Raw genomic sequence first — 12,699 nt, 5'->3', positions numbered from 1 at the left:
GCGCCACAGCACCCACGCTATTAAAAATTTAAACTACCACTTGAGTCATCTCAGGTTCCCGTTCCACATGGAAATTGTTTATGCTTTGGCAATGGACGCCCCAGCCCATAGCTGGAGAAAGGGCCCAGTGCTTACTAGTGTTGCACCGATACCGATACCAGTATCAGTGGATCGGTGCTAAAATGGTGGTATCGGTATCGGTGAGTACCAACAAATGGGGCACCGATACCATTTACAGGTGCTTGTATGACACTTAAACAGCCTTTAAATTAGTTTTATTTTAATTTTAATTTCATAGAGGTATTTACGAAGTATAAAAAGTTTTGCTGGATTCACTTTGTATTAGTCTTTTTCCTGTTTCACAAAGGTAGGCAGCAGCCTGACAAAGCCATGCAATGATTTTACATCCAAGTAGTATGCACTACAGCCTTTAATATATATACATTTCAAATAGGGTGGTATCGGTATCGGTATGGTATCGGTATCGGCCGATACTGCACAGCCAGGTATCGGGTATCGGTATCGGGGCCAAAAAATGGTATCGGTGCAACACTAGTGCTTACCAGTGCTTCTGCAGGCGGGGCGGGGCTTCTGTGGGATGGCAGGCCGGGCGGCCAGTGCTGGTTTGCTGCCCTGCGGTGCTGCCGGCTTGGGACTGGAGGGTGCTGGGGAGGTGGGCGGTGCTTTGGGTTTGGAGGCGGGGTCCGGCTTATCCGGCTTCTCTGGTTTGGTCTCGGTCACCGCGGCCTTCTCTGGGCCACCGCTTGGCCCCTCAGGCTTACCACCGGTGGACGGCCTGCTCTCTGTACCTTGAGTCTGTCCCTTAGCTAAGCAAACACATGGAGAACAGGGAACACAGTTACCCACCAAGGCATACATGCAAAAAGTTTATTTTTTGAGCCAAACCTTGAGGTACATTGCACAGAAACAGATCAATAGTCACTATGACTGTATTAACATGTACAGGTTCAACATTTTTCTACATGATTCTTTTTTGAAAGTCACTTTGGATATAATCGCCTGTTAAATGTACTGCAACATAATGATTTACGCAATCGTTATAATGGCAAATAAGCAAGTAAGAGGTAGTAAATGCAAAACAAATCCTTTTTGAAAAATATTTATAGTCAAGAGCTAGGACTCAGTATTATTTTCTGGCCATATGATGTGAAACACTCACCTGCCCCTGTGGTCTCTGCTCTCTCCAGACTGGATGTTGTGGAGTCTGATCCCTGTAAAAACGTAAAAACAGGAAAGCTGTTGAGCAGCCACATCACAACCACATGACTGTCAGATGAAGGCACAAGTACAGTAGAGCACATATGAAGCCAACTTGGAACAGTGGCTGCTGTGGTTAGACTTCCACTTCCACAGATTTCCTTCACTTTTTCACCTGAAACCCTGACAATCGGCGCCTTCTTGGCCTCCAGCCTTGCAGCCTCCAGTGCTGGTGTGTGAATGTGAGAATGTGTAGGCCGATGTATGTGCATTTGAAAGCACTTTGAGTCAACCATATAGATGTGATATTGTGCTATAGAAATACATGTTGTTGTTATTGCCTAAGTTGTAGCGGAGGGTGCATACATCCAAGACAAAAACATCAGCAGGTGCCAAAACAAAAAAGTAAGGAAAGATGGGGGACAGATTTTGCACACTGCAAGCAAAATACTTAAAATAATTTATTGCTGATTTTTTTGATCATAGATCTTCTCCAGGCATGTTTTGCAAGCAGTGTGCACATAATTTCCCCCATTTCCTGAAGACTACCTACATTTCAAATGATGTGAAAAATAGTTATGTCTGAGTTATAGCTACTTAAAAATACAATAACAGTTTGAAAGAATTATAGCTCTTTTCCTCTCAAACAATGTTCTGTAAACATCACAAGACATGGGCTCTATAAAATATATGTCCGTTTAATATCCAAGCCATCCTTAAAATACGTTATTCGTTTTCAGCACTTTTTTTGCCAGTCTGTGACTACTTTCAGCGGAACGTATAAGATGGTTTGCATGCTGTGTGATGTTAATGAACTTTATTTGACTGTTTAGGTTCGCCTTTAAAGAGGGGGGAGTATAGGCTTATGCCATAAGACACACTGGACAGAATATAGAATTGACTTATCACTTCAGACTTGAGGATTGCCGCGTACTACAGTAAACCCATATTATAGTAAGGCATGATTGTAATTTTAACAGTATAAAAATGTACAATGTACATTGCTACTGTTCAAATATTATCTCAGTGTTCTGCTTCATCCCTGGACCGGATCATGGGAACCGAGGGAGTGCAGGCTTCTGTTTTGGCAGCACAAGCGACCACAGTAGCAGGCACACCCCAATAGCGGCTACAAACTTGACACCCAGAGGGTGGTGAAGAAGGGGGAGTGAGGCAGAACCAAAGAGGCTTGAGACAAGAGGGCTTACTCACGTCATAACAGCGTAGTAGGAAATGATGGCGAGGGGAGTACGGAAATGTTATTCACTGTGGAACAGGTCATAGGACAGCGTGAATGTCTGTCAGCTGTCCTTAATTACCCCCAGCAATTACTGCTGACCAACAGCTGCCGTTACTTGGCCACAAATTATCCATCATGGTGTATCCACTGACCATGTGCAAGGGAGTACGAAAATGGCATCCATCGCACCCACTGACCAATGACCATGCGCAAGGGAGTTAATTTTCCATCCACTCGTGTCCTCAGGCAACGCCCCCGTACTACACCGTGGCCAATGCATTCCCCGCCAAGAGATTGTTCTTTCTCTTGAGTTTCTTTGGGCAGAACCCAGCAGCTAGACTAGTGTTTCTCAACGGGGGCTCTACAGCCCCACAAGGGGCATTTGGGAATGCACTGACACAGTGGAATATGTGGCGCAATGGCTGAAGTGGAGGGGAATGTATTGTGCTTAGCGTAACCTACCTTTTGGCAGTATAGGCAAATATAAACAATATTGTTTCAAATCAATATTAAGAAATGTGTTATTGTTTGACAGCAATATTGATATCACAATATAATTGTGATATATTGCAGTGCCCTATTGGCAGGTTTATGATGAGGACAAGGGGGCATTTGTTCTTCACCACAGGCTGGCTCATGTCTCCTCTGAACCACATACTGTACCAAATAGCTTGATCAGCAGGGTCAGCCGTGGGCTAATGGTGAGAGCGGTTGATCTTAAGATGGGAAGGGTCACAGGTCTCAGCCCTGTACCTCTAGGTGGATGGTGGGTTGGCAAGTTTAAAAAGGTAACTCTGTATTCTCCATGGTTGAAGTGCACACTTGAGCCGCATCAGTGCATCTACAGTAATTTAACTGTACATTACCTTAGCGGTAATTTCCTTCGGGATTAAAAGTAAAGTTACTCTACTCTACATTGCCCCAGGGGCTGCATCGACAGCAAAAGCCTCACTGGAGAACAGCATCAGCTAATACAATGTAATGTAGGGATGCACAATACCACTTTTTTTGAAAACCGATACGAGATTGAGTACATGAAATTTCTGTAGGCCTACTTGCCGATACAGAGTACCGATACAGATACCTTTACCCCCAACATACAATAAAACTAAATGCATAGCCTTGTTTTTTCCGACCTGTAGTGTTTTTTGTATTTCCATGTAGATTTAAATGTTTGGCTTTTTTCCCATGCTGCTGACATGACAAGATGTTGCGTTGTTTCGTGTAATAGCAGTATTGGTGCCTCGTACAGGCAAGTGTTTGACGAGTACGAGTAAGAGTATAATGAGCAAATATTGGAGTTGATACCGATACCAGTATCGGTATTGGTGCATCCCTATTGTAATGTAATGATCCTCTCTGCTGGATCTCTAACCGTACTGTATGGTACCAACCTGGCTGCCAGGCCCGCTCTGCTCTGCTCTGCTCTGCTCTCTTATTAGTCCTGACTCAGTTCCTGAGGTGATCCCATTACATTAGCAGCATGGGCCAGGAGCATTCCTGCAGGCGCCAGGCTTGAGGATTTGAGGCCTGGAGGCCTTGAGGAGGCACCGGCTCCACACAGTCAGGGTCTAAACCCACAACTCCTCCTAGCCACTCCACACGACTCCTTACAGTTCCTCTACGCTCCTCAAACAATTGGTAACACACCTCTCCCCCTCACACACACAGACGCACACACACAGATAATGACACGCTCACACACATGCGCACACACATGCGTACACACATGCGCACGCACACACCCACACACACTTCTCATTTCTCATCTGTGGTATTGGCCCGTCTCAGCTCGACCTGCCGCCAAAAACATCAGCCGGAAAGGAGCGCTTCTACACCTCAAGATGAGTTATGTGTGCTGTGCGGCGGAGTGGCTTAGTGAGCACAAACACAAAGCATCTTTTTCACTCCCAGCCTTTTTTTTGGGTGAAGGCAAAAAAGCTGAGAGAGACACCCAAGGGGGGAAATGGTTTTAAAAGCACATTACAGGCCTCATTCACTTCTACAGGCTCAATGTGCGCAGCAATGGTGCGTGCTAACGCTAAAAGGCTAACGTGGCGGAACGGCTACATCGGCCATTTCACAGGCCTCAATGCTACACAGTATAGGCTACTACCTGCACTACAACATGCTGCTAGACAGACAGAAACACAGATGGACAGATGGGACTAGCATTCACTATCACATTTTACGTATGGCATCCTTGCAAAGTTTTTTTTTAATTTAAAAAAATATATGTTTAGGGGCTTAAATGCCTTTATTTGATAGAACAGTCTGAGATGGTGACAGGAAGCGAATGGGACAGAGAGACGGGGTGGGATCGGGAAATGACCCCGGCCGGACTCGAACCAGGGTCCCCGTGGGCATGCAAGCCCAAATGCGGGGGGCTTAGCGCGCTGCGCCACAGCGCCCCCATCCTTGCAAAGTTGCTGTGACAGTACCCTGCTGTGAGTGTCCAAATGCCTACTGTAATTGCCTGCAATTATGAAGTCTATACATAGATGACGACGTTGAGTTAACATGTTAAGTAACGGTCAATGACAGAACAGAGAAAAAGTAGCATCTCTGTCAATCTGATTTTAATGAATAAACTAAACACATGTAGCCGAAGCCACAACATGATGTACATCCTGGCAAAGTGGCTTGAGGCAATATAATTTCATCTTTGCTCGGAAGCTTGAAAGTGGTATTGCCTCTCTCATACTGTATTTCATGGGACGGTCAGGCTGGCGCAACTGCAAACTACCCAAGCACAGGAATCATGCACAGGCCTCCATTCACTATGAAGACAAAGATAGCACAGAGTTCATGATTTAAAAAAATAAAAATAAAAGGGGGCAAGTGGTTAAAGTATTGGACCCAAGGGTTGCTGTTTTGATTTCTGAGTCTAGATACTGAGGTACCCTGAAGACTGTACCATCTCCCCACACTAGACTGCTCTAGTCTGCTCCCTTGAGGTGGCCATTGGGCTGTCCCCTTGCATGGCTGAGGCATAAATACAATTTCGCTGTGTACACTGCTCTGTGTTGTGTTGTGCCATAATGACAATGGCACTTTCCCAACAGGTTTGTCCGTTGACATGAAATAGCGTATAATTATACTGTACGTCAGTGGGTCTGTCACATAGAGTAAAATAGATATCCAATCCATTTAGGCTGGTTTATCAGGCTAATGGTCCACATTACTGGCCATCCCCTCTAGAGGGCGCTGTACTATCAGAGCAAGTGGCCTCAGACTGGCCTTCAGGCAGCACAGACAGTCTGGCCAACAGATGGCACACCCAGCTTTATGTGGGAAGGGGAGGTCACAGCAAACAAGTCCAGCAAACACCATAAACCTCTTACTTTCACCCACGCAGGCAGGCACGCAGACACGCAGGCACGCAGACAGACACAGACACAGACATACACACACACACTGTCTGTCTCTCTCTGTTTCACTCACTAACATGCACGCACGCACACACACATACACACACACACACATATATACACACACACACACGCCCCCCACAAACAATCTCTCTCACTCTCTTTCTCTGTCTCTGTCTCTGTCTCTCTCCGTCACTTTCCACAACATGTTTCTGTATTGTGTGCAGTTCTGTTATCTTGAATATCCTTCATCAGCATTGTTTGGTGTCGAGCTCTCTTCTCCTGCTGGTCCAGTACAGTACAGTACGCACACACGCACGCACGCACGCACGCACGCACGCACGCACGCACACACGCACACACGCACAGACACACCACAACAAACCCTCACTTTCCTGGAACGCTGAGGGAAATCCACCCTGTCTAATCCCATTCACAGGCTTTGGCTGCGAAAGGCAACACAGACTACGCACTACAGACTAGACACTACACTACACTGCACTACACTACACACTACACCCCCCCCCCCACACACACTGCTCAACTGTAGCCAAGCCAACAATGCTCCAAGTCCACCTGCTATGTCATTTACCAGCCGCATTCATTTCATGCTATAACGGATATAACGCGATTGTGAGTTGTTCAGGAAAAAAAAGATCAAGAGTCCTCTTTTTCTCTGTCCCTCCGTTCTCCCTTTGTTCCCCCTTTCTTCCTTCGTCCTTCTCTCACTCAAAAGAAAAAGGAGTACAATGCACTAATGTCCACTCTGTCATCCATTAAGGACAATAGGGTGTAGACGAGGAGAACAAAACATTAAAGCTACAGGAAGGGCGATGTGGCCTCTGCCCATATGTTGTGGAATAGTAAAACACTGACATGGCATTATTTTGTTGCGAGTAATAGATGTGTGTTTTTGAAATGCAAACCGTTTTATAGTTCTATATAGGTAAGTCAAATCTGAACAGGCTGGGCAGCCAGTGTGTTCATATGATCACATATCATAATGATGAGTTAAAATATATTGTTCAAAAACAACCTTATGATTGAACTGGGAAATTTGCAGCTGCCCTGTGTGCAAATATTTGGTCACTAGAGGGAGCCAGCACCTAACTGATGAATTGCAGGACAACAAATCAGCCTACTATGTCTATTGTGTGTAGTGTAATTGAATCAAAATACAGATTCATTCGAGGACCACCCAGTTATACTACACCCAACTACAACCAACTGCATCCATAAAAACCCTCCACATTTCATAAAGAAAATACTCATGACATAATAGACCAGGAAAGTTAAATGAACAACAGAAATAAACATGTATAAGCAAAGTCCCATGAATGGCGTTGTACTGCGTCCTCCTCCTCTAGTCTTGGTGATGGTGAGCATATGGCTGATTTAAAAGCTATCCCAGAAACTAAACTGAATCACATACACACCCAGACAGCTAACAGAGTGACTCATACACATGATTGCAGCTGGATGACAAAGGCTCAGTGACACATAGGTTGCAGTCACCGAGTTGGCCGCTCACAAATGGCCAGGCCTACTAAAGAATCAGGTGGACCTATGCCAACACTTCTTATTATCACCACCGGCCTGAGATTATTTCCAAATCCTTCCATATCTCTCTCTGTCCCAATCATTTCCTCTCACTACTGTCAACTGACCTGTTTCAATAAAGTCTAAAATGCCACAAAACAAATATTTCTAAAAAGACAATTTTAAACTTAGAAATCCAAATTCCTGCACCTTCTGTGTTGGGCCGCTCCTCCTGCCCTGCTTGGCCTTCATCTCGGCCATGAAGTTGGAGCCCATGACCTGCACCCCGTAGCGCCGGCCGCTCTGGGGGCTCCCCTCGGCCGAGTCCAGCGAGTCGATCGAGTCCGGCGTCCGCAGCTCCTCCGAGCGGTCCGAGCTGCTGCTGCGCTCCGTGGCGGTGCCGGCGGCGGTGGTACCGGCCCGGGCCCGGGGCTCCGGAGCCGGGCTGCGGACCGAGCCCTTGGGGGAGGGGGAGGAGGCAGGCTCCTCCGGGATGACGGGAGGGGTGGTGGAGGATGATGGTGCTGATGCTGGGGTGGACGTGGAGGCGGAGGCGGAGGATGTGGAGGCTACTGAGGCTAACGATGAGGCCGAGGACGAGGCAGCAGCTGCAGCAGCGGCGGAAGCAGAGTGGCTTTTGTCACTCTTGTCGCTCTTGTCTGATCTGGAGGAGCGGGACTTGATGAGGTTCAGGAAGCCTCCTCGCTTCTTCTTCTCGCCGTCCTGGGAGTCGGAACTCCTCAGGGAAGGCCTCCTGAGAGAGGAGAAAAGAGTGGGGAAGGGGAGATGCAAGAGGAAAACATTAGAGGAAAATCAAGGTGTTGGCATACAAAGTAGGGCTGTAACAATATTGGATTGAACCGAGAAATCGCAATACTCAAACACGATATTGTATCGTGATGTAAGGAGGCAGTATCGTGACACGCCTTTTCAAAGTTTTGTTATCCTTCAGTCCAGAAAATAACCATTTGATGCGATGCGATAGTGCTTCCAAGCTTCAAATTTGGTAGGACCCCAGGAAGACTAGCAAACTGCTATGGCATAAGCTAATGGGGATCCTTTAATATACTAAAAATAAAATAAATGAGATACATTTCAGAAACCGTGGAGTGTATCAAACCGTAGGTCAAATATCGTGATACAAACTGAATCGTGAGCTGAGTGTATCGTTACAGCCCTAATACAAAGGCAAAAGACTGTAACTGAACTCAAGTGTGACGTTGAGGAAAAAACACTTCAACGAGAGAAGGGGGGGGGGGGGGGGGTCACAGGCAAGGCAAGTTCATTTTGAAAGCACGTTTCATACAGAATGGTTCTTCAATGCTTCAAAATAATGTAAAACATTACTGGATGAGGGGTTATTGAGTACAAACGGGAAAGAGGGGGGTGACCCTGTATAAAATGCTCTACTAACTCTTAAACCCAAAGAGTAAGGAGATGGTAGAGATACAAAAAAATCCATCACAAGCAGTCTAGACTCCACATTGCAGGACCGCTACTTATTTGGACAAAGTGAAGTACAGCTTCTTGATTTAACAACTACAATTCCAAAACTAAAGCATATGCTGATGTCATCAGCCAAATAGTGGGGAGAACCAAAAGTATGACAATGTCTATGGCAACACATTTCAAAACCAGCATATCTCTTCTTTACGCCCTCCAACTCCAAATTGCTCTTTTGGTCTCAAACTTCTGGAATGTGGGTCTGTGATTAACATTTTACCACGATATGCCACCACCAGTTTAATATGATGTTGATGTTGTATGACGGTTGGCTTCGCTGGGTGAGAGATATCCAGACAAGCAGACCAAATCCTGTCTCGATTATGCATTTTGGATTCGTCATAAAAAGAAAAGAAAAGGAAAAAAGCGGCTGTGCCGTCTGTGTATGTATTCCTCCACTCCAACAGCAGCATGCTGAAGTGATTAAATGCTCTTACAGAGTTTATCTCTCAATCAGTAGAGAGAGAGAGAGAGAAAGAGAGAGAGAAAGAGAGAGAGAGAGAGCGTGGACTGTAATTGCACTACTCCAACATACGGCCAAGTAGAAAATCTATGAGGCCCTGCCATATGCGGCGCACTGATGAAAACGCACTAAAAATAAAACATAAATAATGTGTTATTGTCATAATGACTTAAAATAAGCTGAGTCACCACACACAAAGACACTGTACAGACAGTACACAGTGAAACTGAAAAGACTAGTATTTCTCAACAGGGTCTCTACACCCTCCAGGGGGGCATTGGGAAGCCCTTGTGGGCTGTTGAGAAGGATACAGCTGAGCTGAGGTGAGGGTGCTGTGCTTAGTTACCATTGGGGGCCATTAGTCCATTCTATTTTTTTATACTAAGGTGGGCGTTGGCAGGCTCATAATGAGGTCAAGGGGCATGGGAAGGCTTATGGTGAAATCCAGGGGGCGTTTGTTCAAAAAAGGTTGAGAATCACTGCACTATACGGTGAAACTGAAAGGAAAATGGCGGCCGAGTCACTCACTTGCTGTTGACTTTGCTGTCTATCTTGGAGAAGAACTCGTCCACTCCCTCATCCACTCTTCCCATCAGGCCGTTCTGCTCCCCTTCCTGTGGAGGTGCTTGGCTGATCTGCTGCTCAGGAGGAAAAGTTGTGATAAAACAAATCAATAAAAAGCGTTATGGGCCATTGTGGGGTCATTTATTGCACTATTTTTGCCTCATATTGTGTTTTTGTTGTATTATCGACCAGGACCCCGTTTCTCGAAAGCATCGTTGCTAACCATTTAGCAACTTATTAGGTTTCCAATGGGAAACTGCATTGCAACCTAGTAAGTTGCTAACTTAGTTAGTTAACTTAGTTAACAACAATGTTGTCGACAAACGCACCCCTGTTCTAGTTTGGCTTTGGTGACGTCAAAGGGGATCTTACTGGACTAGCTCTTCATGAAAAAAATCAATCACGAAAAATATAATTATGATTCCCACCCAAATTCATTTAGAGCTGCCATAGATAGTATGATGGGGACACCTACGGGAACTTTGCTGGAGTGGGTCTTCTTGTTCCTCTTGGGCCTGAGCTTGGTGAAGTGCTGCAGCTTCTTGCCTTCGGAGGGCAGTTCTCCCATCGCCCCCGAGCTCTTCTTGTCCGCCTTGGAAGGCGCGGCTGTAGCCTGCTCTTCCACGTGGGCCGGCACGTCCTCTAGAGCCTTGTCAAGGTCAAACTCCATCTCTGTATGGACCCAAGCATGTTCTATATTCAATGTATGTGTACATTAAGACTTTCACAACCCCTTGACTAAACAGCAACACACAGTGTGGGATGTGATCACACCAAATACATCCTGTAGTACACAAGAGCCAATCAAACTGTATCACTGGCATTCATCTGATATTAGGAGGGATGACCAGAGACAAAAGAGAATTATTATTAAGGTACAATGCCTGGTCAAGGAAGCAAGACACATACAAAAAATGGAAACATGCAATGCCATTGCCAGTACCATTTGATTCTAAGTTGCATTGACTTCACAACCATCTTTGCAGTCATTTCAACCATAACGGCATACAAATAGGCAACAGGTACTGAACTGGTTTGTGAGTGAAACACAGTATAAGCGTGGACTAGAATCCTTTCAGGGCAGCTATACATAATTATGTTATCAAATTCATAGCCATCAGAAGAATCAACACCTGAAGTCTCATTGGCTTACAAAATGCATGCGACACTAACCACAACACACACACAGCCAGTCACACACACACACAAACAAGCACATACAGTACACACAAAGTCTCATTGGCTTACAATAATGCACGCAAAACACACACACACACACACGCACACGCACAGTCTCATTGGCTTACCGAATGCACGCGATACTGGCCGCAGCATCCTGCTGTGAATGCTCTTCCTCTTGGACTTGGGGGTCATCTACAAAGGAGGACAAATAACACTGACCTTTTAGCGGCTATCAGGCTTCATCTTTTCTTTTACGGACTTGTAAACAAACAAGCTCCCAAATTCAGAAGCTCCTTTGTTCTAAATGTCATTTGTCAAAATGGAAAAACGTGAACAGCTGGTTCATAATAATGGAATTGGTCAAAATTAGATATTGATTAAAAAACAAAACAAACTAAATTAAATGGATCAAATAAGTGAGAAAAGAAATGTGCAATAGCAATCTGCAGTTCTTAGAACTCTTTTTCTGCTGTAGCACAAAGTCATTATAACTGAAGTACTTCTGTACTGAATGTCAGGAAGGGTTAGTTTGCTTTCCGTTCAGAAAGAGAAAGTAAGTTAGCGCGTTCTGTTGCTCAGGAGCATCTCCAGTGCCCCCTTCCTGTCCGTCACCGTTTGTCGGTGCAGATAGCACTTTATCAGCCGAGCGCAGCTTTCCCAAGCAGTGCAATGAGCTCCTGTGAAGAGGACGAAGCGTTTCATGCTCTGTGCGTGTGTGCATACGTGCGTGCCTGTGTGCCTACATCTATGTGTAGACACAGATGGTCAGCATATCACCACGTTGCAGGAACAGTGGTGTATTACGGAGTATACCCACTTCTAAATTTCAGGGGTTTCAGTATACCCACTTAAAATTGATTGATCCATTATTTTGAATGGCACAAATATATACAGTATACCCACTTCAAAAAATGCTCAAATATACAGTATGCCCACCATAAAAAGTAGACTACACCACTGTGCAGGAGTACACACACAGACTCAACCTGATACTTTTTAAAAACACAGCTGGCTAAAACAGTTTACTACATTACTGTATGCTATGAGATTTTCCACCAAAGCCAATGTCAGCTACAGTTCATTCAGTTAAATGAGTATGCATTTAAATCAGGAACATATGAAATGCATCACAACGTATATCAGGAATTTAACATATTATGGGAAGTAGGAGGTTGATCAACCCTACAGAAAAGACAGGAGTAAAAGACCGTTTACAACAACAAGGCTGCAATTGCAAGCAAGATCAAGTAGCACTTTCTCTGAACCCAGTCTTCACAAAAATCCTCTGAAAACATTCACAGGGTTACAATGAATGACACTCAGGGCTTTATAAACCATAGTCATTCAAAGGTCAGAGCTGTTTTATAACACAGGACATAACATAACACTATAATGCCGTACAAGTGCAGTTATGAGTTGTGTAAAGCGTCAAGAATAATCCATTATGAAGCTTTATGAATGCATAACGACCCCTTTATGAATGTGTTCATAGGATCAGATCTTCTGAGTAATGGGTTCATCATTAAAGTGTTACCAACTATTTGAAAACTACAAGCAGCACCGCATAGGATAAGAACGACAGGACGAGCTGTATCACACAAGAGAAGGTAACATGGCAT

General features: G+C 45.0%; 1 protein-coding gene across 2 annotated transcripts in view; it reads right to left on the bottom strand.

Annotated features, from left to right (window-relative positions):
* Positions 1-12,699, bottom strand: part of LOC134436804 (F-actin-uncapping protein LRRC16A-like) — a 115,289-nt gene that overhangs the window by 5,953 nt on the left and 96,637 nt on the right. For both annotated transcript variants that reach the window (XM_063186156.1, XM_063186163.1), the window contains exons 30-35: positions 11,206-11,272; positions 10,374-10,570; positions 9,863-9,972; positions 7,579-8,122; positions 1,181-1,232; positions 564-827 (exon numbers count right to left, since the gene is read on the bottom strand). In XM_063186156.1, the coding sequence (XP_063042226.1) occupies positions 564-827; positions 1,181-1,232; positions 7,579-8,122; positions 9,863-9,972; positions 10,374-10,570; positions 11,206-11,272 (1,234 nt within the window). The remainder of the gene's footprint in view (positions 1-563; positions 828-1,180; positions 1,233-7,578; positions 8,123-9,862; positions 9,973-10,373; positions 10,571-11,205; positions 11,273-12,699) is intronic.

Source organism: Engraulis encrasicolus, chromosome 2 (assembly GCF_034702125.1).
Source record: "Engraulis encrasicolus isolate BLACKSEA-1 chromosome 2, IST_EnEncr_1.0, whole genome shotgun sequence".
In the NCBI taxonomy this organism is placed as follows: domain Eukaryota; kingdom Metazoa; phylum Chordata; class Actinopteri; order Clupeiformes; family Engraulidae; genus Engraulis; species Engraulis encrasicolus.
Note: the sequence above shows the minus strand (reverse complement) of the source record. Positions and strands in the feature narration are given on the sequence as shown.